Source organism: Neomonachus schauinslandi, chromosome 2 (genome assembly GCF_002201575.2).
Source record: "Neomonachus schauinslandi chromosome 2, ASM220157v2, whole genome shotgun sequence".
NCBI lineage: Eukaryota > Metazoa > Chordata > Mammalia > Carnivora > Phocidae > Neomonachus > Neomonachus schauinslandi.
The window spans coordinates 76,789,835-76,814,112 of NC_058404.1; the positions used below are offsets into that span (position 1 = coordinate 76,789,835).

The 24,278-nt window shown below is 46.3% G+C and overlaps 1 protein-coding gene across 3 annotated transcripts in view; it reads right to left on the reverse strand.

Annotated features, from left to right (window-relative positions):
• Positions 1 to 4,281: 4,281 nt before the first annotated feature.
• The window catches only part of DCLK2 (doublecortin like kinase 2), a 144,077-nt gene continuing 124,080 nt past the window's right edge, over positions 4,282 to 24,278 (reverse strand). For all 3 annotated transcript variants that reach the window (XM_044912602.1, XM_021698880.2, XM_021698879.2), the window contains 7 exons: positions 24,052 to 24,198; positions 17,854 to 17,987; positions 17,358 to 17,435; positions 12,022 to 12,118; positions 11,008 to 11,088; positions 9,719 to 9,835; positions 4,282 to 4,555 (listed from right to left, as the gene is read on the reverse strand). In XM_044912602.1, the coding sequence (XP_044768537.1) occupies positions 4,328 to 4,555; positions 9,719 to 9,835; positions 11,008 to 11,088; positions 12,022 to 12,118; positions 17,358 to 17,435; positions 17,854 to 17,987; positions 24,052 to 24,198 (882 nt within the window). In that variant the 3' untranslated portion in view covers positions 4,282 to 4,327. The remainder of the gene's footprint in view (positions 4,556 to 9,718; positions 9,836 to 11,007; positions 11,089 to 12,021; positions 12,119 to 17,357; positions 17,436 to 17,853; positions 17,988 to 24,051; positions 24,199 to 24,278) is intronic.

The window sequence follows — 24,278 nt, forward strand, 5'->3', positions numbered from 1 at the left end:
CCCATCCCCCCTCTGCCTGTGACACAGACGTCCCATCTAAAACATCTCTGACCACCTAGAGGACAGCCTACTTATAAGGAGAGACTCCCTGGGAACCGGGAGGAGCAAATCCCAGCTCCAGTATTTCTGGATGAGCTCCTGATCCTTCTGAGTTTTCTCGTTTACGGAATGTGGACATTAATGGCTCAAATGATACAGGATGAAGTACTCTGTAAACTGTAAACTTCTGCGGTGGTTATTCTTCAGCAGCTAAGCATTTCCAAAGACTAGACTGTCACTCCTTCAGAAAGCAGCTAATTCAGTCACTGGGCTGCCCTTTGATTAGAGTTTCAGACTCCGCACGCACATCTGACCCTTCGTGCCTCCTACCTACTAACCTCAGACCCCCATCCAGAGTAAGTTGAATAAGATGAGTCTACACCTGCTGCTATGGAACAGGTCTTTATACAGCCGAAGACATCTAGCGGATGTGCCTCTCGTTTCCCCTAGTGCTTACGGTGTCTCCCACTAGTCCTTGGCTGCCTGGGCTTCGAAGCCCCGCACACCCTGGCTGCCTTCCCTCGGGTGAGCGTCGCCTTGTGCACACCACACACAAGGCCTTCAGAACAGACCTGCCCCGGTGGGAGGGCTCGGCTTCCACGGTGCACGGTCCGCACGTACTTTTCCTGGTGCAGTGTAAGATCACACTAACATCCAAGCAGCTCAGGGGGCACCTCCTGAACGGTGACCGCTGCAGTTCCCCATGCCCCGATCTCTCCCACAAGCTGGCACACGTCGAGGCCGTGGGGGGCAGGACTGCAGCCTTCACACTCTGATTTTACGCCATGGGTCTGGATCAGGGTTTTAACCCACTGAGTCATTTTAAATCAGCCCATCCCATGTAAAACCGAGATCAGCATTCTTCCTACATCATCATTCACATCATATGCACAACAAAACAGAAAAAGAAGAGGAACAAAGACCAAGAGCCGTGGCTTTTGTTCAGAGCTGCAGTGGCCGGCGTGGCTGGCACAGCCGTGTGGGCTCCGAGCACTCAGGACGTGCCTGTCCCAAACCGAGATGTGCTGTAAATGTTAACACACCCTCGATCTCAAGGATTAAAAAAAGTATGTCCAAGAATTTGTTTACATTGGTTGCATATTCAAATAATACTGTAGAGACATTGAGTTAAATCAAATATACTGCAAAATTAATTTCACCCCTTCCTTTTTAATGTGGCCCCAGAAAATGTCAGCTTTGGCGGCTGACACTGCGTTTCCGGGGGCTGCACGCTGCTCTAGACTAAGTCTTTCTCCTCAACACCGTTGGTTTGCACCCTTTCTCTTTCCATACAGTCTGTGCTGAACTGTCCTCACTCTTTTCAAATTCACATTTCACAGTCATATCCATGAACATATTCGGGGGCAAATTTTGCCAAATGTTTTCAATCCATATATTCCACGTATTTCCATATCACGGCAAGCTTTTTGAAAAAAGAGAGCCACCCGCCCTGAGTCGTGGCCCAGGCGCTGAGCCTGGCAAGCACCCCATGATGGTTTCAGCAAGCCGCCACTCCCCTTTTTCTGCCCCTTCAAAGACCAGTTTCTGTAGACGCAGATCCCCTGCTGGAGTAAGGGAATGAACAACCAACAAGGACATGCCACTCTCAGCGTGCAGGAGCAGAGGAACCTAGCAGTTACATAGCTGTATTTAATCTGGATTCTGAGAACAGAAGAGAGCTCAACGAATGTTTTCTAAACACGTGGGCAAATGAACAACTTGCCTGTGGAGTCAGAGCCTTTACTAAAGATCGTTACTTAGATGACCACTCACATCCAGGCCTTGATTTGCGCCCCCGCCAAGGGAACAGGGTACCTCCAAAGAGCACCACTTTGGAGATGGAAGAACCTAAAGCGGCACAGTGACTGACTCCTGCCAGTCCTGTGACTTAGGTTGTGCCGCCAACTGCCTGGTTTGCTCCTTTACCAGCACATATCACTCGAGGTGTCTGTGGGATTAAGAGAGTCCCAGAAGAACTGCTAGGCTGTGCTGCCACACCTGCTCATGCCACGTCCCGTCTGCAGGCCATCCTCCCCCACCAAGTCCCAGGCCACGTGAAGGGGGGCACAGAGGGCGGGAGCGCGTGCTGGACACAAGATGCTCCTTCGTCTTATCAGCCGTGACCGGCGCTGCCCTGGCAGTTACGTTCTTAAGTTGTCAGCAAATGCCTTTGGACCTCAGTCCCAGGGAGGGGCTCAGGTTTCAGACTCTGATCACCGCCAGAGGCCATGCTCCATCCCTACTTCCGTGTTCTCCTCTTTCCTTTACATGAGCTCTTCCTGCGCCAGTAACGAAAGTATTTCCATTGGAAGCCATGAAAAGGCTTGCTCTTTAACTCCTCAGTGAGGACAGAGACATGCAGAAGGGTCTAGACCTGTACATCACAGCTTTTTGGAAACTGCCCTCCTCCTGAGGCCTGTACCTGCTGCAGCTGTGGGCCCGGGAAGCCCATCTGCGTTTTGTAACGGGCCTCCGGAATCGAACCATGAGCCAGCACCAGCCCGGGGAGAAATGACCACGTGGCCGGGGCCAGGCAGATGGCCTCACTCCTTCAGCAGGGTGAATGAAGGGATCCAGAGCTGAAGTAGATGGTCTCGAGGCCTGCCGTCGGACAGCCTTGGGAAGCTGGGCACAGAAGCAGCACCAGGCTACACCAGCGCTGCTGGCGAGCAGGCATGAGGAGAGAACACACACCGGGAGCCGAGATGCACCCGGCAGACAGGAGATGGCCCAGCCTCTGCATCAGAGACAGTGACAGACAGGAGGCAGGAGAATGGCTGCCCTGACTCCCCATTTTCTATAAAGCCTGGCTCCCCAGGATTCCTCTGCTGTACGCTAATAACTCTTTATTCCTGAGCTTTCGTTGTGGGTTTCTACACCTGTTACCAAATACACTTGGACCAAGATGCATTTGCACGTGTGCTTCCCAAGCATCGCTCTCTCTTCCCCCTCCTCACCCAAAACTTCATAAAAAGACACGGATACACCTGCCAGACTGGGGCAAGGAGGTGTGCTTCGATCACACAAACCCTGCAAAACACCACCACACAATCCTTTGCCCACCCCCATCGCTTTTTTCTCAAGAAGGGTTTATTGCAGGTCAGGTACACTTGTAAGAGGCAAAAGTCTAACAATGAGAATGAACTACAGGGCCCACCAGTTTCGAAGATGAGCGGGTAAAACAAATCTACCGACTATGTACAACTATTAAAAAGGGCAGGGTAGTGGGGGGAAAAAGGAAAAACTGCCAGCAGCCTTCCAGAAGGTTAATGACAGAGGAAGTTTGCGGAGCACCTTCCCACCCCAGTCCTGACTGTGCTTTGGCCCATGTTTCCTCGGGTGTTTCCGGCCAGCTCCAGACAGCAAGCAGATGATGAAAGAGACTCTGGTGGCTGCTCAGATGCCTAGTTTATCCCGTTCTGCTGGAAGCCGGCCTGCTGAGAAGAAGCCGCCGTGGCCGTGGCCGGGGTGATGCTGCATGCGCCAAGCCTTTCATGAAAAAGCCCAAAGGACGACTTCGTTAGCATTTCCTAATACACACGTGGGAAGAGTTGGAGCGGGGGTGGGGGGGAACACACAATGTCTAGGGAGCCAAGTGACAGTCCCCTGGGGTCTGTGTACAAATAAATATCCAGTGTCGTCTTAGGTAAGCCCAGCACCCCAAGCTATATGGTGGGCTGCTTCCTCAGGCACCTGGAAGCACTTCTCAAAGTCTGGAATTAGTGTCCGATGACCAGACTGTCCTCTTGGGTGCTCACGTCTCCCATCAGAAAGCCAGTCCTCCAAACCCCAACAGCAGAGGAAGGTTCTGCGCCACCTCTCACAGGACACCCAGAAAGGGACAAATGCAGTTCTAAGTTCTTCGTAAGAAAAAAGGAATACTCCGAGTTTACTTAAATAGGGGAGAGATCTTGATTCATCCAAAGTGTTTCTATAAAAATGCATTTAATCCCAGATAAAAGTTGCACGTTCTCCTGGTGACACTGTAAAATGTCCACTGAACCGAAGACAAATAATTTAAAACGAGCCACTCTGAGTATCTCTCACCAAGGCTAACACTGCATAGGACCCTCCAGGAACCAGAGTACGAAAGGGCAGAGCCCAGAGTACGAAAAGAAGCAAACTCCTGGCCCAGAGCTCCCGGCTCCTGGCAGCCCTCGCAGGTGCCAGCAAGCTTCCCGACGGCAGGCAGCGGAGAAAGGCTCTTCAGTGAGGGAACTGCGCGGCAGGCCCGGGCAGAAGAGGGGCTTCCCAGCGGCGCGGCGGGCTCCAGCCATTGGCCCGGGGCTCAGTCACGGTGGCGGCGCCAGGTCCCTGCCCGCTCGCAGCCGGGGGCAGCGGGGGGACAAGGGCGTGTGGGCGATTCCGGAGGGGCGGGGGCCGGGGCTGCCGGCGCGGAGACGGGGGGCTCCTCGGCTGAGGGAGGGACTGGAGAGGTCAGCTCCATCCCAGGTCGGCTGCTGTCCTGACAGTGCTTGCTGCAGAAAATCTGCCCCTCCTTATCTAGAGCCGTGTTCTGAGGAGAAAGCAGTGGAGACAGCACATTAGCCCTGCCTGGGCTTGGGTCAGAGCTACCACGACAGGAGCGCACGAGAGCATGCACAGGACTCGGAAACAGAAGAGGAGAAATAACATCGAGCTTCTCTTCCAATAGAAGCCCTAGAGAAGAGCAATGGCTGAGGACACCCCTCCCTGGGCAGTCCGCCACGCTTGGCCTCAGCTTGGCCTCGGCTCCCTGCTCAGCATCAGGCGGCCCCGGATGGCAGCCTCAGGCGATTCTTGTCTGGCTCTGAGCTGGCCTGAGTTCTGAGTGCTTCTTCCCATGCCCAGATCTTGAGCCCAGAAGAATCCTGGGACAATAAGCAAGCCCTAGGAGAATGCTAAGGCTCTGACAGTTAGCTTTTCTAAGGCAAAGTCTTCCTCACAGGTTGAAAAGTGACTCGCGTGTCATTTAAGTAATCCCCTTACAACCCAAGTGGCTGCATCATCTATAAAAGGCCACAATCTGATGGTGCACCATTACCCATTTTTAGATCCTCCATGATCACCTGACCTGCTCTTCTTCTCTTCCCCGGGGCAGTTTTATGTTGTTAACACCCCCAAGTTTGTTTTCTTGTTTTTTAAAAGTGAGCTCCATGCCCAGCATGGGGCTTGAACTCACAACTCTGAGATCAAGAGTCACATGCTCCACGGCTGAGCCAGCCAGGCGCCCCATGCCCAGAGTTTCTAATCACCTCAAGTCCTCAAGGAGTACAGAAACGGCCACAAACATGAAGAAATCGCCTTGCTTTTCTGACCTCAGACTGGGGGGGGGGGGGCTTAGTCTTCCTTTGCCTCAGTTTGAACCTTTCTTGCTTCTCCAGTGAAGCCCTGCCTGCTGTCATCTTACTGGGTTTCCAAAGGTGCTTTCAGGTCTCAGGGACCTTGAGCTAAAAAGGCACAATGATCAGGAGGTGTTTGTCATCTAACATCTAACTACCCTGGGGGGAAAGGGAATACTCCATAAGGTCTGGAGGAGACAGGAACAAACAACACGGCCTTCTACGATGGGCTTGCGTGGCTGCCTTCAGGGCACTTGGTGTCAGCTGTGAAGCAGGCCTTCTCCACAGGCCCTTCCGAGCTCAAGCTGAACAGTCAGTACTTTCCAAGGACAATTTCAATTACCTGGAGGGTAGGTCACTGTAGAAAAGCCGAATCAGAAACTTAGCATTGCTCTTTAACAAGCTTTCAAGCTCCTCGTAGGAGAGGAGGCCGTGGCTGCACCTCAGTGAAAACACTGAACATGGAGAGAGGCAGCATTCACTTTTTTCCCTACCACAAACTCCCTCCTGGGTCGAAGAAAACAACACCTCCCCAGTTATTTCTCCTTTTCTCTTCCTGTCAAGAGACCATGTGTGTGTGCAGCAGAACAAAGCATTGCAGTGCAGTTAGTACATACCATTGCCTTGGACCTAGTCAGAGGGAAGATGCAGGCGACGGGAAAGGCAGGAGGGAGGAGAGAAGCGGGGACAGAAACTAGACTTACTTCAAACAAGAAGCAACACGATTGAGACAGTTTTGTCTATCTTTAATTAGGCCCAAATCATTCCCAAATCTCCCCGAAAGAAACATCATCCCCCTGAGCGGGGAGAGCACTCCATGTGAATTCATCCTTTCTCAAGTTGGCTACCAGCTGCGGCCTGAGCGAGGTTTCTTAGAATTCCCTTTTCTGCCACAAGATGGCCTCGCCTCGTCCTGTCCCCGAGGCTGGGATGAGCCCCCTGGGATAAACCAGGAGCCTGCCCTGCAAATGCACTGTCCTGTAAGTATACTGAGGACAAGTCGAAGAAAATGCACGTGCTATTCAAAACCACAGGCCTGTCTTAAACCAAAACCTCATCCAATAGAAATCTCTTCTCAAAGCCTCCACACCTGTCTTACTGATAAAAAGGCATCTTTGGAAATGTAGTCTGAGAAAGAGAACAAAAGCCTTCGCAGAGGTACTCGTCCTATGCTGTTGTTCACAAAAAGGTGCTTTTTCACCAAGTGAAAAATAGCACTGAGCAGGAGAACTATCAGGGTCTTCCTCCTAGGCACTCGCCAGCTATGGATCTGGGACGGCAGGCAATGTGGCAAGCTGTAAAGTTTTAAAGTTTCCCAAGGGCAGGTTTTGGTGGCCGGAAAGGCTATCAGTAGGTACAGGAGACCCGCACCGGTAAGAAGCTAAGAGCTGGACGGTGGTGCCAGAAGTCTGAGACAAGCATGCAGATTTAAGAGGGGCTGCGAATTAGAAGTTGCTCTGATTAAGCACAGCATGTTGAATACCAGAATTCTGCTTCAGGATTCCCCATAGTCTCAACTGGGTAAAGAGTGAAACTCTGAAGTGTCTCTCAAACTGTCAAATCAAACTGTCAAATAAAATGCAGACAACAGCATCAACTTTACTTTTCTCCCCCCCCGCTGTCACTTACATTCCTAGCCTATCATTCCTCACAGGCGCCTCAGGCACGGAGGGGCGCTAAGGCAGAGGGAAGCCTAGCAGTGAGGGTACAGTCCAGTTCTGACTGGAAGTTCCACAGCAGTTACCTGAGGATTTGACCCTACAACATGGATACCCCACTTCCACGACTGTTCGTATCTGTAGGAAACCAGGGTAGCCTCACCTACTCTCGTTACGAGAACGTATGAATACCAGGGAGAGTCCTTTGTGGTTCATTATTTTTAATATAACACACATTTAAAACTGTTCCCAAGGGCAGGACACACAGACACAGAGTAGTGGTGAAGAGGATGAGGATGACAACACGGAAGCATCGCAAGCTGCCCCCACACAACCATGCCCCAGGCCAGGTCCTCACTTGGGTGAGGATTAGCATGACATCCCCATGGGGGCCTTCTTGCCACTGCTTTTGGGAACGAGCCCAAAATTCACAGGCCAGCTTTTTGGCCATTGAGAATTGGTACCTCCAGAGACAAGCTTTACTGATTTCTCCTGTAGGTACTGAATGTGATAATGCCACTCAGCAGTTCCTCAGAGCTAACAACCTGCAGAGTTGTGTAGGGAACATGAGGTTAGATGGGACCCTGCCAACATGCTCAAAATGACAACTGAACATACATGTCAACACGCAGCTTGAATAGTCACCACTGGAATTACAAATATAATAAAGGGTTGTTTGTTCACACAACCAGTTAAAGCTCAGGGGTTTGAAATGTGACTACTGATCTCCTTCATCAGCAAGTAGAAAAATATCATTTGTAAACCCTAAGATATAGGTTCTGAGAGGCTCTAAATATCATGATCCAGAACGAAGCCTGTATTGGGCCATAAGGGAAAGGGCTGGATCATTCCAGAGCCTTGGTGGGCCACAGGCCTTGGACCATGACTCCTGTGTGGGCCCCGAGCCCATAGATGACCCAGGCAATGGTGGTAAAACTCTCCTAAGCCCGGGCACAGTCCTGTAAAGGTCCTTCCTCTAGGAGACTATGAAGCTTAATTAACTAAAAAACACTCTTCTTAAGGGTTTTCATTACGTGTCAAGGGTACCAATTTTTAAGGTTTCATTTCTTTCTAAATTTCACAGAAGCTGTCTTGCAGTGGCATGCAGCCAGGCTGTAACTGGCCATCCATCCCACCCATCAGTGCTCGCTCTCACAGGGGCACCACCTGGAAATGTTCTCAGGCTGTTGAGTCAATCAAGATGGTCCTTTTCAAAGTGTTTAAACTGTAATTCTGTGACAACTCTGACTTCCTTGGGCTTTCAGCAGAATGCTGCTAAAATGCTAGGAAAACCACAACTCAAGAGGCCTTCTCATTACTTTGGCACCGAGCACCCCAATGTCCTGCAACACGTCAAGAGACCCAGTCTGCAAGCTCAGGCTTTGTCTGGGGGAGGGAAGCAGGGAGAGAGCACGCTTCCTAGCAGGGGAGGAACAGGGGAGTTAAAGGACATCCAGAGGGCTGCCACATCAACGCAGCCTCCCGGGGGGGGGGGGGGGGGGGGGGGGGCGCGGTGGGCGGGAGTTCCCTCCAGCTTCTATCTGGACCCAGAATCTTCTTAGGCAAATGTTCCTAGACTACAGTGTGCCAGAGAGTAAGCCACTGCCCTCCTTCTAGTCGGGTAGAAAACAAGTTGAACCTTTCCAGAGGGTGAGAGGCTTGTCCCAAGTTAGAAAGCTGGGGCTATGGTGCCGGCCTGTCACCGGCTATCAGGCGCCCAGCTGGCCCGGGGTACCACCAACACCCGAGGTGGCCAGGGGTGGCCAAGCTGCTCACAACTCAGGCACCTGTCTCCTTAGAGAGTCTGAGTCTGAAGCCACCCCAGCTGATACTCAGGCCCTGATCCTGTGGGGGCATGGGCAGAACAGAGCTCACGGCCCCCCACGTTAGTGGCTCGGTATCCTGCTGCCAAAACAGCAGGGGAGATGCTCACAGCCAGCTTGAAGGCCCGGCTTCAGCAAGGGCTCAGGCCTGGTTCAGCAAGCTAACTGCACTCCTGGCTCAGTTTTATTCCTTCTGACTTTTTTTTCCCTTTTATTAAATGTACCTTAATGTTACTTCCCTTACTTTCATGCCACTTTTGAGTTGTTGTGTTTATGGATTTAGATAAATTGCCTTAAAAACATTTTGAAAGAAGGAAGGTCTGAAAAAATATGGGGATCACTGTTACGGACTTCTCCTAAAATCTAACCTTGAAAAAACTAATATTTTTTTACATTGTTCTGTACTTTTAAAAGCCACAAAACGCTGACTTCTAAAAGGAATTTGTTTAACTTTAGCAGTTTCTTATCCCAGGTCCCAAAGAATAATTCCTACCTCACAGAGTTTGTCTGAGACTGTAAACCCACCCAGGCTTGGGAACCCCTCCCCGGATGAGACACAGAGATGACAGCAGAAGCAGCCACGAGGGACGGCGCCGAGCCCGGGAGGAGAGGCCAGGGGCTCCTTGGCACCCGGGCCCATCCAACTGGCCGGTCCTGCACAACCCCCTCCCCCCAGGACTCCAGGCCCCAGAGTCAGCCAGATGGGGGCACTCCATGTGCCAAGCCAGTCTTGAAGTGAAAAGAGGAACATGGAAGGTGCCAACTTCCATGTGAGGGAAAGCCCTTGGCTATTCACTTCTAAAGATTCAATGTCTGCTGAGCAGTCAGGCCAGACACTGCCGCTTTCCAAGAGCAGAACAGGGTGCCTTCCACTTACCATGATAACCGAGACCCCGGTGGTGGTGCTGTTCTGTTTGGGAAGCGCGTTATTAAAGTGCTGTTTGAGTTTACCTGTTACTTCTGCTTGCATATTATTCTCCTGGGAGGCATCATCCTACAGAAAAGAAAAGAATCAAATACAATGATTTCTGATTCTCACACCTAAGTTGTGTTTTCCTTAATAGTCACCCCCACCCCACCATCTCTTCCTGAAAGGGCCCATCTTTACCACAGGGTTGGGGGAACAATGACCTTTTAAAAATAATTACTGTTGTGTAGCAGTCCTCTGTCCTCACAAAGACCCCAGGCCATTTACTCTGTTCCTTAAGCCTACAGTGGGCTGAGGAGGGAGCACCAGTCTCCCAAGAGCACGAAGGAGGACATTCTTTAGGCTTCTGAGACTCTCCACAAAAGGCATAAATCCCATAGAATTTAGTACAGATCCCTCCCATGGACACATCAAAATTAATGAAGAGTTTATTATTTTAATGAAGAATTCGGTTACTTGTTAGTCTTTATCGCTCATGAAGAAATGGCATCTCAGCTACTCAGGCTAAGACCCAAGTCACTCGGCCAGATCCAGAGAGGCCAAAGCCCGATGTCAGGATGTTGGGGTCACAGAGATGGTGGAGGGGCCCAGGGTACCACCCCTCCCCAACAAGCTAGCCAGAGCCCTTGGCTATGTACATTAACCTCACTCTCTCAGAGCCTCTGGGAGTAAGGGAAACGCAAACTCTCCCACCAGCACCATTTAATGGATCACATTTACCCTAAACCCAGAGGCACCACCAAGCCCAGAACTCTGCTCGACATCACGACCCCTCCACCCAGCTCCAGAAGGGACTGTGTCTCAGCCTTCCTACCCACAGCAGGAGGTCTCCTGTGACTCTCCTGTGATCACATGCCATCAAGACATAGGGATCAGGGTCTGAAACATGCTCATCCCTGGGCAAATCCTGAAAACTCCCAAACCCCAGAAGCACAGAAGGCAAAAGGTGAAAGGCTCCTAAGAGAGCATTCCGACCAACTCTTTCATTTTGCAGATGAGGAAGGTGAGGGCCAGAAAGGGACAGTGACTTGCCCAGGTCAAACACTCCGAGATCCTCATGCCAACTGCTTTCTCGCAGAGAGCTACCTGCACACTACTTGCTCATGAGAGAAAACAGCCAGTCCCCCTGCCACGGAACGTGGATGCAGAGCTCTGTGTGCACAAAAGCCGCAGTGAGGAAGCACGCTGATGGTTACAGAACTTATAAGTGTTCCTTCCCTGCGAACATGGGTACTTACTGACACCCAGGGGTGGCTCAGGATTTCTCCCGCAGTACACCGAGCTTCGACGTTTACCTGAAGCATCTGACTGATTAATTCCTGGAAAAAGACCGTAGAGGAGACAAAGTGGGGAATTCCAGCATAAACACAGAGATCTGAGTTTGCACCACGTACTTCAAAGACCCAGCCAACACAGCTGCTCAGCCATTTCAATGTCAAAGCTACTATCCCCTCCACACCTTCTGCCCACCAGGCGGCTGCACAGACACGGCGGCCTCGCCTGGCTCCGCGAGACAAGAGAAGGCCTCTCCTGGGTCGACATTAAACCAACATGTTCCCTCCTAAGACTTCTGGTTATTAGCATCATTCCACAGTTTAAAACCTGCAGTACTGTTCCTTTTGGCAAGTCGGTATGTCCCATGCCCACATTCCGATGGGTGTCCAATATATATTTTTTAAATAAATGAAACATGAATGTTTAGGGTTTAGAGGAACACAGGAGGGTGGCAGGGGCAAACTGGGAAGACAGCCAGTCCGGCCTTCAGAATTCCCTTCAGAGTTTCAAGACAATTATCATATGATCTCACTGATATGTGGAATTCAAGAAACCAAACAGACGATCATAGGGGAAGAGAGGAAAAAATGAAACAAGATGAAATCAGAGAGGGAGACAAACCATAAGAGACTCTTAATCTCAGGAAAAAAAACTGAGGGTTGCTCGAGGGGAGGGATGGGGTGGCTGGGTGATGGATGGACATTAAGGAGCGCATCTGTTGTAATGAGCACTGGGTGTTCTATAAGACCAATGAATCACAGACCTATACCCCTGAAACAATGCATCATATGTTAATTTTTTTAAAAATTAAAAAAAAAAAATTTCAGAGACTATACCGTGGAATGAACTTAAAGAAGAAACACACATTAAAAGTCAAGATAGACCTGGAGCTTACTACCAAGAGCTGCAACAGCCCCATGCAACAGAGGAGGGCCCCTCTACAAAAAGCAACCCACAGGAACAAACCCAGATGGTACCTTTGCTGAGTCCGTGATGTTATCCCAGTACGGGGCTGGGAACTCCAGCTTCCCAGCCAAGATCTGGTCAAAGAGATCTTCCTGTAGATTGTTCTCACTAAGTCAGTGACAAGGAAATGGAAGAAAAACCAAAGTCACCATACAGTTTTTCAACAAAACGGTCACAGGAAGAGTGGGGTGAGGAGTCTAGTCTCTTTGGCTTGGGCATTTCACATCTCAATTGCACTTGTTATTTTTCCTTTTAGACAATGAGCTAAAGAACATTTCCATAGGCCTGGGTATCAGGGAGAGAGAGGACACAAGACTCAAGGAATCTGTTTATGGATACAGTTTCAGCTTGGGAAGATGAAGTAATTTTGGAGTTGGATGGTGGTGACAGTTTCACAGTATTGTGAATGTACTTAATGCCACTAAAACTGTACATTTAAAAATGGTTAAAATGGCAAATTTTATGTTGTATATATTTTGCCAAATAAAAAAAGGACTCAAGACAAAAATGAAATCCACAAATAGTGTCAGTTCTCATTTCAGAAAAAAGCACCTCGGCATCCACCTCACTTAATCTCTCATGGCAATCAGAGTGGAAAAGTAGCAAATCTGAGTCAGATCTCCTTGCCCTTCCTCTTTCTGCTTTTCTAATAAAGCAGTCAAAATCAGTGAAACAGCTAAGAGATGAAAAAGGTATAAGGAGTCCAGAATCTGAATACAATATTCAAGACATAATTAGCTCCCCCCATTGGAACTTGACTTTCGTTGAAGCTCCATCTGAAAAAAAGAGCCCATCCAAGAATGGCAACTGGAACTGCACAGGCTGAGGTGGACGGGTCTTGTGGCCGCCTCCAGGTGGGCATCCGTCTTCATGCTGTGCCTAAGTGTGCCACCCTTACAAGTGCTCTTGCACACACACAGCTGGTGCCTAGTGAATAAATGAGGACTTGACTTTCGATGGAAGGAGCATGGAAATGTACAAACACTACTAGGAAAAATTCAGGAAGCTGGATGTCCCCAACTTCCCAGAAAACAGAGCCACAGAGCCACCCTCCACCCCTCTCACTTGGTGGGTGCATCAACGGCCTGAGTGAAAACAAAGTCCTTAGCTTTTCAGACCATTACCCAGCCTTACTGGAAAACTCAGGATGGGCTGTTAGAGTCAGGATCAAAATCCAGGAGTGGAATCAGTCTCGGCTAGCAAGTGTGCTATCTTTCTCTTGGGAGTTCCCCACAGGGCCCCTGCACCTGTTGCTCAGCGTACTCACATGGGACCCTCCGCAGCCTTCTACACAGAAGCCCAGGCCCACTAACTGCCTTCTCCGAGTAAGCACCTGTGGCGTCCACAGAAATAGGTCATTTAAGGCCATGCCTAGAGACAAACTCTGGGGCTGTCTGATGATATGATGATCCCATTCCTGTTCAGTGAACAAGAATATAGGCAAACCTCATTTTATTTGTGCTTCACTTTACTGCACCTTTGCAGCTCATCTGTTTTTTTTACAAAGTGAGGGTTTGTGGCAACCCTGCATTGAGCAAGTCCATCAGTACCACTTTCCAACAGCATTTGCTCACTTTGTGTCTCTGTGTCACATTTGGGTAGTTCTCACAATATTTCACACTGTTTCATTATTGTTCTATCAGTTATGGTGATCTCTGATCATTGACTACAACTTGCTAAAGCTCAAACCATGGGTAGCATTTTTTAGCAACAAAGTACTTTTTATTTATTATTATTTTTTTATTTTAAAGTAGGCTCCATGCCCAGCATGGGGCTTGAACTCATGACCCTGAGATCAAGAGTCATAATCTCTACCTACTGAGCCAGCCAGGCACCCGTCTTTTTTTTTAATAAAGCATTTTTAAATGAAGGTATGTACTTTGTTTTTTTTAGACATTATGCTATTGCACACTATTTAATAGGCTACAGTACAGTGTAAACATAACCTTTATATGCACTGGGAAACCAGAAAATTCATTGGACTTGCTTTACTGTGGTATTTACTTTATTGCAGTGTCCTGGGACTGCACTCCCAACGTCTCCGAGGTATGCCTACAGAGTCTGCGAGCTTTGGGAACGTCCGTGACATCTCCCCAAGCCCAGCTGAATCGACCTCTGCCAGTCTGTGAAGTCTGGGTCAAGAGGCACACTGAGGAGAAGTCAGGCCAGACAACCTAGTGAGGCAACAGATCCCCACTGCTGTCCTGGAAAGTGCTTGTCTAGGAGGGCGCACAGATTATTTCTTTCTAAGTGTCTGAATGTTTTCTTTTTCACTGTTACTTTCCTACTGTCAACTCTCCCTCAAAATGAGTGAAGGAGGCACATAAGAACACAATGAGATTTTACAGACATCTTTAGGAGACTGGAGGACCCCAGAAGACAATGTTAGAAAAAGATGTTAAAAATCACCCATTTCCAGAACCATTCCTTTTAGCCATTCTTCTCTATCATTCATCTCCATTTTATTGTCTGGAATACCAAAAAGCTTCTATTCTGTTAATATATATGGCTTTTATTTTGTTAGTAAACAGCTAAAAAGTTGGAAGTGTAGCTGCAGCAAGTCATTTAGGTTCTTGGCAAAATAGTCTGAGTTAACAAACGCAAGCCCATAGGGTCTCAGCAATTAGAAGGCACCTTTTAGGATCCACACTGAGAAATGCAAGCGCTTTGAGAGTTTCAGGCCACCCCTCCCCAGAAGAACAGAAAGTAAATTTATCCTTCTAAATAGTCACATAGTAAAAGCCACTCCGATTAAATGTACACTGGACTTATTAACACATTTATACTCCACAATCTGGCTGAGATGATGCTTCAGGGCACTTTTAAATCCTAAAACAGTATAGCCCACGGATGAAGATGCAGTAAGTTTTAAAATGTACGAAAAGAAAAACCTTGAAAACAATAGGAGTTTGAGCACACTCCCTCTTCAAGGGCAAACTGTTAAAGGTCTGATGAGGTAACTTGAAATGTTACAAAGGATATTCAAACACTTATGGGGAGAATGAATGTATGTTTCAGAAACAACAATATTAACAGTACAGTCATGCAAATATCACTTTATGTCAGTGGCCCCAAGAACAGACTTCCTCAGGCCATAACTAACCTCGTGGTTGTAGGACCAGCTTCTGAATATAAGTCAGCAGCTTTCATAAGGTAGCTTGACCGCTTTGGTTAGCCAGACTTACCTCCAGTTCCCACAAAAAAGCTGCTGTCCGCTGAGCAACAAGTCACTAGCAATACACACTGTTCAATCTCAGTCTCGCTTTTGTTAAAAAGTAAAAAGCAAAATCAAATAAAAACCCCGCAGACCGCCCTGGCACGTGGAAACACTAGAGGGAGTTGTGAGCACACACTCCTCTAAACTGATCCCTGATAACCCTTTCCCAACTGATCTCAACTTGGGTTAACCTAGGAGGGGAACTCTGCTATAACTGGCCCCACGATTACGTGCCATCAAAACACACTACCCCTGCACTTGACTAGTTCCTCAAACAGCTCATCACCCAAACCAGCCAGAACCCAATGGAACTGTAAATGTAAAATGGCCACAAATTATTCCCCTCCAGGAACAGACCTGGTTAATTTACTCTAGGCTCAGGTATTTGACTTCATTTGGTCAGTGGGACATCAATCAACAAAGGTGAGTCAAGTGGAGACTTGGAAAGGGGTTGGGCAAAGGAACTTGCCCTCTCTCTGGCTGCTTTTGGGATCCTGTAGCCACCATCATGTGAAACTGAGGCTAACCCACTGGATGCTGAAAGGCACTTAACCAAGTCTTATCTGTGGTCCCCACTGACACTGAGCCAACTTCTGGGCATGTGAGTGATGCCACAATGAACCACCAAGTCCCAATTAGCCAGCCCAAATCAGAAGAACTGCCCAATTGATCCACAGAACTGACTGACAGCTGTTGGAGTAGTTTGTTAGTCAGCAAAAGCTGACAAGTGCAGTAATCCTACGGTCTGTGTAATCCAGCTAGGCAACGGCCCTAATGATGTTGATGGCCAGACAGAAAAAGCTTCCCACCTGCAGAAACCCAACCCCAGCCACAAGGACAAGGTCCCACTCAAATACTCTATCTTTCATTTAACCTTTGTTAAATGTCTTCATGCTTTTAGTTTTATTCTTCTTGATCAATATTCTGGTGATGGGTATCTTTACACGATGAGACTCTCAAAAGTAGAGACTGAAATCTCCATGTCACTCTTACGTTTACCATAATGTCAGTAAAAAGAAAACTGTTCTACTCAATTGAAAATTGATCATTTAAAAAAAGGTACACCTTCCAACTTCCCTGTATGTTTCAAAGCTTTATAATAAAATGTTTGGGGGGGGGGGGAAGCAGTGAATTCAACCTATTGAACTTACTGACCTAATACTACACCATAAATAAATACGACATCAGAGAACATGCGTTGTTTGCCATTTGATTCCCAACGCTTAGAACAGTGCCTGGCTCACAGCAGTTACTCAACAGTAGTTATAAAATGAACAAAAAGAAGGATGAAAATGAAGAGAGAGCTCAAGAAAACTCAGAAGAAAAACATACTTGCATCATTAGATGAACTTCTACTTCCAAGGCATTCATTTGCTCCAAAGAGGGTGATGGAACAGACCAAAAGCAGCACTGTGGCCAAAGCCCTGCAATCCCTTTGGGTACATGCTGCTGGGGTACTGAGTGTGCCCTGGGCCGTGTGTCACACACCCCGAGGCCTGTGTGTGGCCACCTCCACTCCCCACCCCAGGTGAGATACACCATTACCAAGAGTAAGTCTGTGTATTCCCAGGCCTATTTATGCTAAAAGTATTTGTAATTCTATTGCATTAAATATTATGTAAACAGATGAAATTAATTTTAAAAGAAAGAATTCACTGTTTCTATGAGTCTATGAGAACTAAGTTGAATGCTGTGGAAAGTGAGTTGTTAAAAAAAAAAAAAAGACCTGCTGTCAAATTAAGTAGGAGAAATGACTTTAACAACAGGAAAAAGGTTTGTTTACCTAGAAGGATCAGATTGCTTCACAAGCATCTTTCAATCTTACCACCCGTGAAAAAGACTGAGAATGGAAATTGTAGACATTGGATGATGGGTGTGTTTTACAGAAGAATGACCGTAAGAAACTCAGAGGACCATACACCAAGCAAAGGCCTTGGCCTCACATCAAAAGTGTGGTCAAGGAATATCCATTAATAGTTGTAAAATAAGATAAAAAGTGAAAGGTATGTTTATATAATTTTTAACTGACATTTTTATTGACCAGTTACTGGTCCTGATTGCCAGGATGAGGATGTCTGCCGATCAGAGGGAGTTTACAATTCAAATGTTGTTACTCAAAGAGCCACTGACCTTCGGAATGGTGGGAATCCACAGAGAAGTATGTATGTGATCACGCCTGCTGCCCAAATGTCCACCTTCAAGCCATAGCTGGGAAAACAAAGTGGGTGGAGGGGGAGAAATAAAGATACTACCCCCCAAGGACCCTCCACGCTACTGGAGTACTTGCCTTTGTTTGTTATGAAAAAGGGTTTTCTCGGTGTCAAAGCACTCATTTCACGTAAAGGAATTAACTGCCCTTTGGACAGAGGCATCTACTTTTCTCCCAATCTAACCACGGTCTTGGGGGCTACTGCTGTATTTCCAAGATTGGCCTCGGGACAAAAATCCAGGCCTATGGCTCTTGGACATAGAAGCACAAAGTCATGATCAAAGTCATGATGCAGGTGATAGTCTCTCCCACCCTCCACCTTCCCAGGAAGCCAGTGAAATCACAGCAGCTGGCGCAGCTACACATACCTTTTTCCACCAAAGTGAGAGTACCAACCAGAGCTACCAGGAGTCTTACCCAGTTTCAGCAATTATTTCTGGAGCCACATAAGTCGGCGTGCCACAGACTGTATATAAAGGGCCTTCCACCACAGTGGCCAGCCCAAAGTCTCCCAGTTTCAAGGACTTGGTTCCGTCGGGATATTCACACACCTGGAACAGAAACCAGCTAATGATCAGTAGTTCCTTTTCTCAATGATTCCAAAAGGGCCCTTGGAATTAGGTAGAAACGACACAGATAGATGTATTCATCAACTAAAAAAAAAAACAAAAAAACAAAACTCTCCCTGTGATAATAACACCATGATTTATTTTTGATGCTTTAAAGCTCTAAATTTTTTCTTTAGAAACTTTGCATGATTGTGTGGAATTTGAAAGACGGTATCTTCCATCTTTGTAAAAAGCTCCTTATCTAGGAGTAAAATGAATATGGGCTGACACAACAGGCAGGGTGTAGGCAGCTGCTTACCCGATGTGGCTTGAGAGGTCTCTAAACCCGGAAGCAGGAAACTGACTATTGTTACATGTTCACGGTGTGTGAGGTACTTGAGAGTCTCAGAAATGGTGTTTGTTGTGTCCACTAAAACACTTTCATGTTTACTTTAGAACATAAAATCCGGATTTGTTTTTTTGGACAGTCCAATGATGAATATAAATATTTCATAGGGGATAATTTTGTAAGTTTAGAAAGAAAATAAACTTGGGAACAGACAGCCTGAACCTGAATAACCAACCACTCCAACCGTTTCCTGGTTGCGTGACCTTCGCAAGTCACTCCCTGAACATGTTTCTTCACCTGTGAGAGATGAGAATAGTCCCTGACCCATGGGGTTGGTGTGAAGAGACCAAGCTTGGATCAGGGTTCAAGGAATGCTCCTTCCTTTCCCAGAAGGACTGGCTGATAAGATAAGTAACATATTAGAAACGGTTTAACAATGCTGGTGAAGATATGAATGCGCTTCGCTTACAGGGGAAGCAGTCTTTCTAGAAGACATTTCAGCAACATGTGAATTTCTTAAAAATTATTTATAACACTTGATCCAGTAAATCTACTTCTAAGAACCAATCCTAAGGGAATAGAGATGAACCCAAAGGTTACACACAAGGCCACCAATCTCAGAATTTATCTATGTTTTTAAAAACTGGAAGGAACATAAATGGCAAATAGGACAATGACTTCATAAGTCATGGTACATTCCTATAATAAAACACTATACAGTCACTAATAAGCACATTTCAAATAAGTATTAATCCTATGGAAAATATTCACTATGTTACAGGAAAAAAGAATATTCAAAATTATATATTCAGTATAATACACCAAAACATTCAGTTTGTTTCTAGGGAGTAGCACTAAAGATTACTTTAGCTTTCTTCTTTATACTTTTCAATAGGTTTCCAAAATCTTTACAATGAACACGTATTGGTTCTATAATCAAGAAAAATTAATTTTATATATAAGCAAACTTTCCTTATGGGATCCAAGTCTGAAAGTTACATTTTAAATAGATGGTTTTAGATTTAACTGCATAAACTTTAACGTGCTTGCCTATTCATCTCTCAGATGTCCATTTTGAGAAGGGTGAATTTCAGAGAATAACTGCAGAGATCTAATCTGTACTAACGTAATGTCTTTCCCTACTTTTATAATTTTGTTCTATTTAGTTTGCTTTTCCTCATATTTTACTATGAACTGAACCAGATCCTCACTCAAACCACTCCTTACTAAAGGATGAGCAATTTAGAAAATTATGTTTTTTCAAGATAAGCATGTTAATAACATCTTCCATTAGTCTGATACTTAATGAGGGGGAGTGATTTATAGACATCGTGAAAAAGCATCAAAACCTCAGGGCTCCCCCATGTCAGCGATACCCAGTCTAGAGAGGCATTTAAAAAGCATGACACTGGAATACCTTCCTTACCTGTGATGTCCTCATCGGTTTAAGAAGAATGTTTTTCACCTTAGTATTTTAGTAACTGCTTCCACATTTATGTACTAAGTATACATCCCCTGCACACATCTTTATGACTTTTAGGTTTCATGGGAGTGATGGTGAGGCTGTGGAGTCCCTCACAGATATTTATCATTCTGAGTCAGCCACAGCTCAGCAGAGGCATATTCAAAGCTACTAATGATTTAGCCTAAAGCAGGAGAAACCAGGTTCTCAGTCTTGCCAGGGTCTTAGGACGACTTTCCATCCATTATGTTTAATGTAAACATTAACAAGAACAATCCGATATCGAGAACTACAGTTAGAATTTATGACGCATTTACTGAAACCCAGACTTCAGAAATTCCCTAAGTAATTGCAGTGATAAGAACATTCTAAGCAACATTATAATTTTAAATGTATCATGAAAGCAAAAAAAAAAAAAAAAGTTTTATTAATGTCATTGTTATTTTGTTTTTACAAGTTTAAAATACACTCATTAGGTACATTTTTTTTTGAAAAATAGTGTTTACTTTAGACATGCAATTTACAGATGCCTGGGGGTATTTGAGGGTTGTCGTCAGATACTCAGAAGTCCCCAAAGCCCCATTTCTCATATCCCCTATAAGGAATTCCGAGTCAGATGCAGGAGCATAAATAGAAAGGTACTGGGCAGTTCATAATCACTGAATTATGTCTGGGCAAGTGGCACTCCTTGGCTAAACATCAAAAGAGAAGTGTCATAAGGAGCAGACAAGCCTGAAATAATACTTTATCTGATTCATCTCTTCCCAACGCTAGACACAGAGGCAAATATGTGAAAGATAATAGGAGTCCATTTCAAAATCTTAGCTGGAAATTCTCTTCATAGCAGGAATATGTATCAATACATACAGACGCACATGTGTGACATTGCTTTAAGAGACTGACACTGACATACACACATATGGCATTGCTTTAAGAGACTGATTTGAAGAAAGAGCTGAAAACAAATGCATAGGAGACTCCAAAGGCCTTCTGTTTTGGCAGAGTGCTCCATTCTCTCCCCAGTTACTGACATCTCACAGAACTACAGAGATTCCAATGCTTTTTCCACACATGATCTCACTGGACCTGAGAGTCACCACCCACCCCCCCCGAGTGAATAGGAAAATAACTGTTACCTCTGTTTTACAGATGAGGAAACTGAGGCACAGAGAACTCAAGTTGCTAAGAGCTACCAAGTGGGGATTCCAGCCAGTACCTTTACCATCCCATGGCACCATCCTGCAACAGGTCTGAAAGCAAGAGAGTGGTCCTGGCAGAACCCCGACTGCAGCCTGCACCCACACACAGATGCTGAGTAATCTCAACAACCACAACCGCTCAAATGCCCCACCGCCACCCGCTGAGATGTGCTCTGTCAAAAGTTGCACTCAGAATGCAAAAGTTTAAGATGTGAGGAATGCAGATCCCACATACGAAGTGAACACTGCGTGTTCTCTAAATAAAATGTCAACACAATGATTTAGAAGGGCTTCAAATATGAGAAACCAACCCTCTTCTCTCCCCAGTCCCCAGAACTCCTGGAAAAGCAGAATTTATCACTGGTCTCTCATAGTTAAGTCTGACAGGGCACCACCAGGCTGTAACTCACAGCATTAATGGCCACCCCTGTGCTCCCTGACACGGCGACCCATACATCTCTGCTGGCAGGGGTTTAAATTATGACACTGCTCCCGGAGAAGGCGATGCAAATCAGATGTCTGAATGCTCTGGTGCTTAACAACGGAATTCGCTTTTAGAGTAGGAAGAGTCTGACAGTCACTCTTTGTATTTACTTTTAGTGCCTCAATGGCACTTTCTCATCCTAGGGCAATGCCAACCTGCTGACTAAATGCAGAATGTGCAGAGTGGTCTAGTTAAGTTTTCAATGGCAGGCACATATTTTACTTAGATATGTGCAACTAAGGGCTTCCAAAGCCTGACCCTTTTATATCACACATTAGCCTCATCCAGACATCCGTTTTATCATCTTCTTCCTTCTCCTCCCCTTTGGGTAGCAGAGTGGGGTTACGGCAGGTCTTGAAAAGGTGTGAAGACTCATCTAGGGCAAGTTAGACTGGATGAGGAAGTTGGTTCCACTTTCCTGGTTACATTCTGAGACAGGTCATTTTGGAGACCCCTGGTTCCCATCATGTGACACAAGAAAAGGAGGCAGTATCGGACTCTGAGATGTTCCACACATTGTGAGTGGAAAACAGAAGAAAGGGCAGGTGAGAGTGGAATCAATGAGCTGGGAAATGGACACTGCCTGGCTTATAGGCGAGTTCGCCACGACCTCAGTCACCTTCCTCAGCGGGCCTCAGCAATCAGAGCTGCAGTATGGGCTGGCTCCACAGTAACCTATTGTCCTTAGGGACCTGTGGCTCTGTATTTCCAGAAAACATCAATAACCACAGCCACCAGGGTGAGGTGGGCCATGGACAGCAGGGAGAAATGAAGGAGGCATCCTCATTAACACTATGGCATTGACATCTGGCCATAGCCAGAGGAAGCCCTGCTACCCTTGTTTCTGAAGCCCCTGGCCAATCTCAGTCCCGTGGTGGAGGAGCCTGGGCCTGACAGGTCATAATGGCTGAGAAGACTGTTTTGAGGAGAGAACACCATATCCTCACTTCTGTCCTGAGGCCCAGTCTACAATTGTCTCCATTCCTTCTTAGAGTTCATAAAACCAAGTCTATAATACATCTTGTTTTACAGAGAAAGGATATTTATTTTCCCAATAGGAAAATCTAGACATGAAACATAACTCCTCAAGGCAGAAGACAGTAAGAAAGAAAAAAAAAAAAACCTCACATACTTTTAAATGGATACTCAGAAATCATCAAATGGTATTACCAAAAGGGGAAGATGGATTCACAGAAAGTTCCCAGGATGGCCTAAAAGCCTCAACATCAATGCATATTCCTTTGAACAATTATTTGCACAGTGCGAGTATGAGGCAAGCTGGAAAGACTTGAGTTCAAGTACCAGCTGTTAGCTGGCTGAATGACTGTCAATGCTCAGGCACCAACCATTTACTCCACGTCCACCGTGTGCTTCCTTGGTACTATTCAGGGCACTGGCAACATGCAAATAATGGAGACACAAACCTTGCCCTTAATGGTGCTTATCTAGAGAAGGAGTCACTCAAGTACATGATAAACTCACCACACCAGGGCATGTAGAGCAGAAACTAGAGGGGGCCATGACTGACTCTGTCCGGGAAGTCAGGAGTGATGTCAAAGAAGACATGCCTTTTGCTCAGTGTCTTATGAGAGGAACACGTTTGCCACGTTGCCAGGAGAGGACATTGCAAATGTAGACCAGTATGGAAATAAGCAATGATACATAATGGTGTTGATAAAGTTAAGTCTTAACTAACGACTAGGGATGGGAAAATCAGAGTTTGGATTATCATGATATAGAATACTCAGAAAACCCCACCTCCTAAGCCATAATGATGACAATACTCAGCCCTGAAAGGTAGAAATAGACGAAAAAATGGTCCTGTGTGTGTTTGGGGGGATGTGTGATGGTCGAAGTCCCTAGTAAGCTTCTCTAAAATTCCTCTACCATGCAGACACAAAGGTTGGCCCAATTAGCAAGCTGTGTTTACTCAGGCCATCATGGAGATGTGCTAAATATGACATGAAGATTGAGTGCCAGTCTGGACAGATGGGTGGGGAAGGGTTAGTAACAGGAGAGGAGGCTGGAAAGGTAAATTGGGACCAGATTATGAAGCCCTCTGAGTGCCACAGACTTTCTTCTGTAGAACAATGGGATGCAGGGGACTTCTCAGCCAGAAAAATTAGCATCTGAGTCTAAATTTCTGTACCTATAAAGCTGAGGTAAATGGACTAGATTATTCCCAATGTTCTGTCCTGCACATACATGAACCATCATATTCTATTTCTGTCTCCTCTAAGCTCCCAATTGTCTAATTTATTCTTCAAAGTTTTGCCTCACAAAATAGTTTTCCTTCTTACCTTTCTTTCATCAGTACCATCAATCAAAATGCAAATGGAAACGTGTTTTCTAATGTCTGATAAATAATAAATACAGAAATGCATATCAATTTAAGATATCCATTAATAATTTATGGTCATTGACTTGAGCCATGGTGATTCTCTAAATTTAAATTCTCTCGGTCCCTTATTGCAGGATTGGTACAGACTCTAAAGTGATATTGTTTGCATGTGATCATGTCATTTTAAAGGAAGAGAGGATGAATTGGAACAAAAAAAGCAGAGATGGCATACCAAGAGGTTCTCTGGCTTGATGTCTCTGTGCACAATGCTGAGACCATGAAGATACCTGAGGGCATTGGCCAGGTTGTACACCATCGCACTGCCGTCTCTCTCAGTGTACTTGGTTGAAGAGGTAATTGCATCAAAGAGATCTCCACCCTGATGGACACATAAAAGAACACAGCAAAATGTCAACAGTGACAATCCTATGAAGGTAACAAAGAAGGTTCATCAGCCTG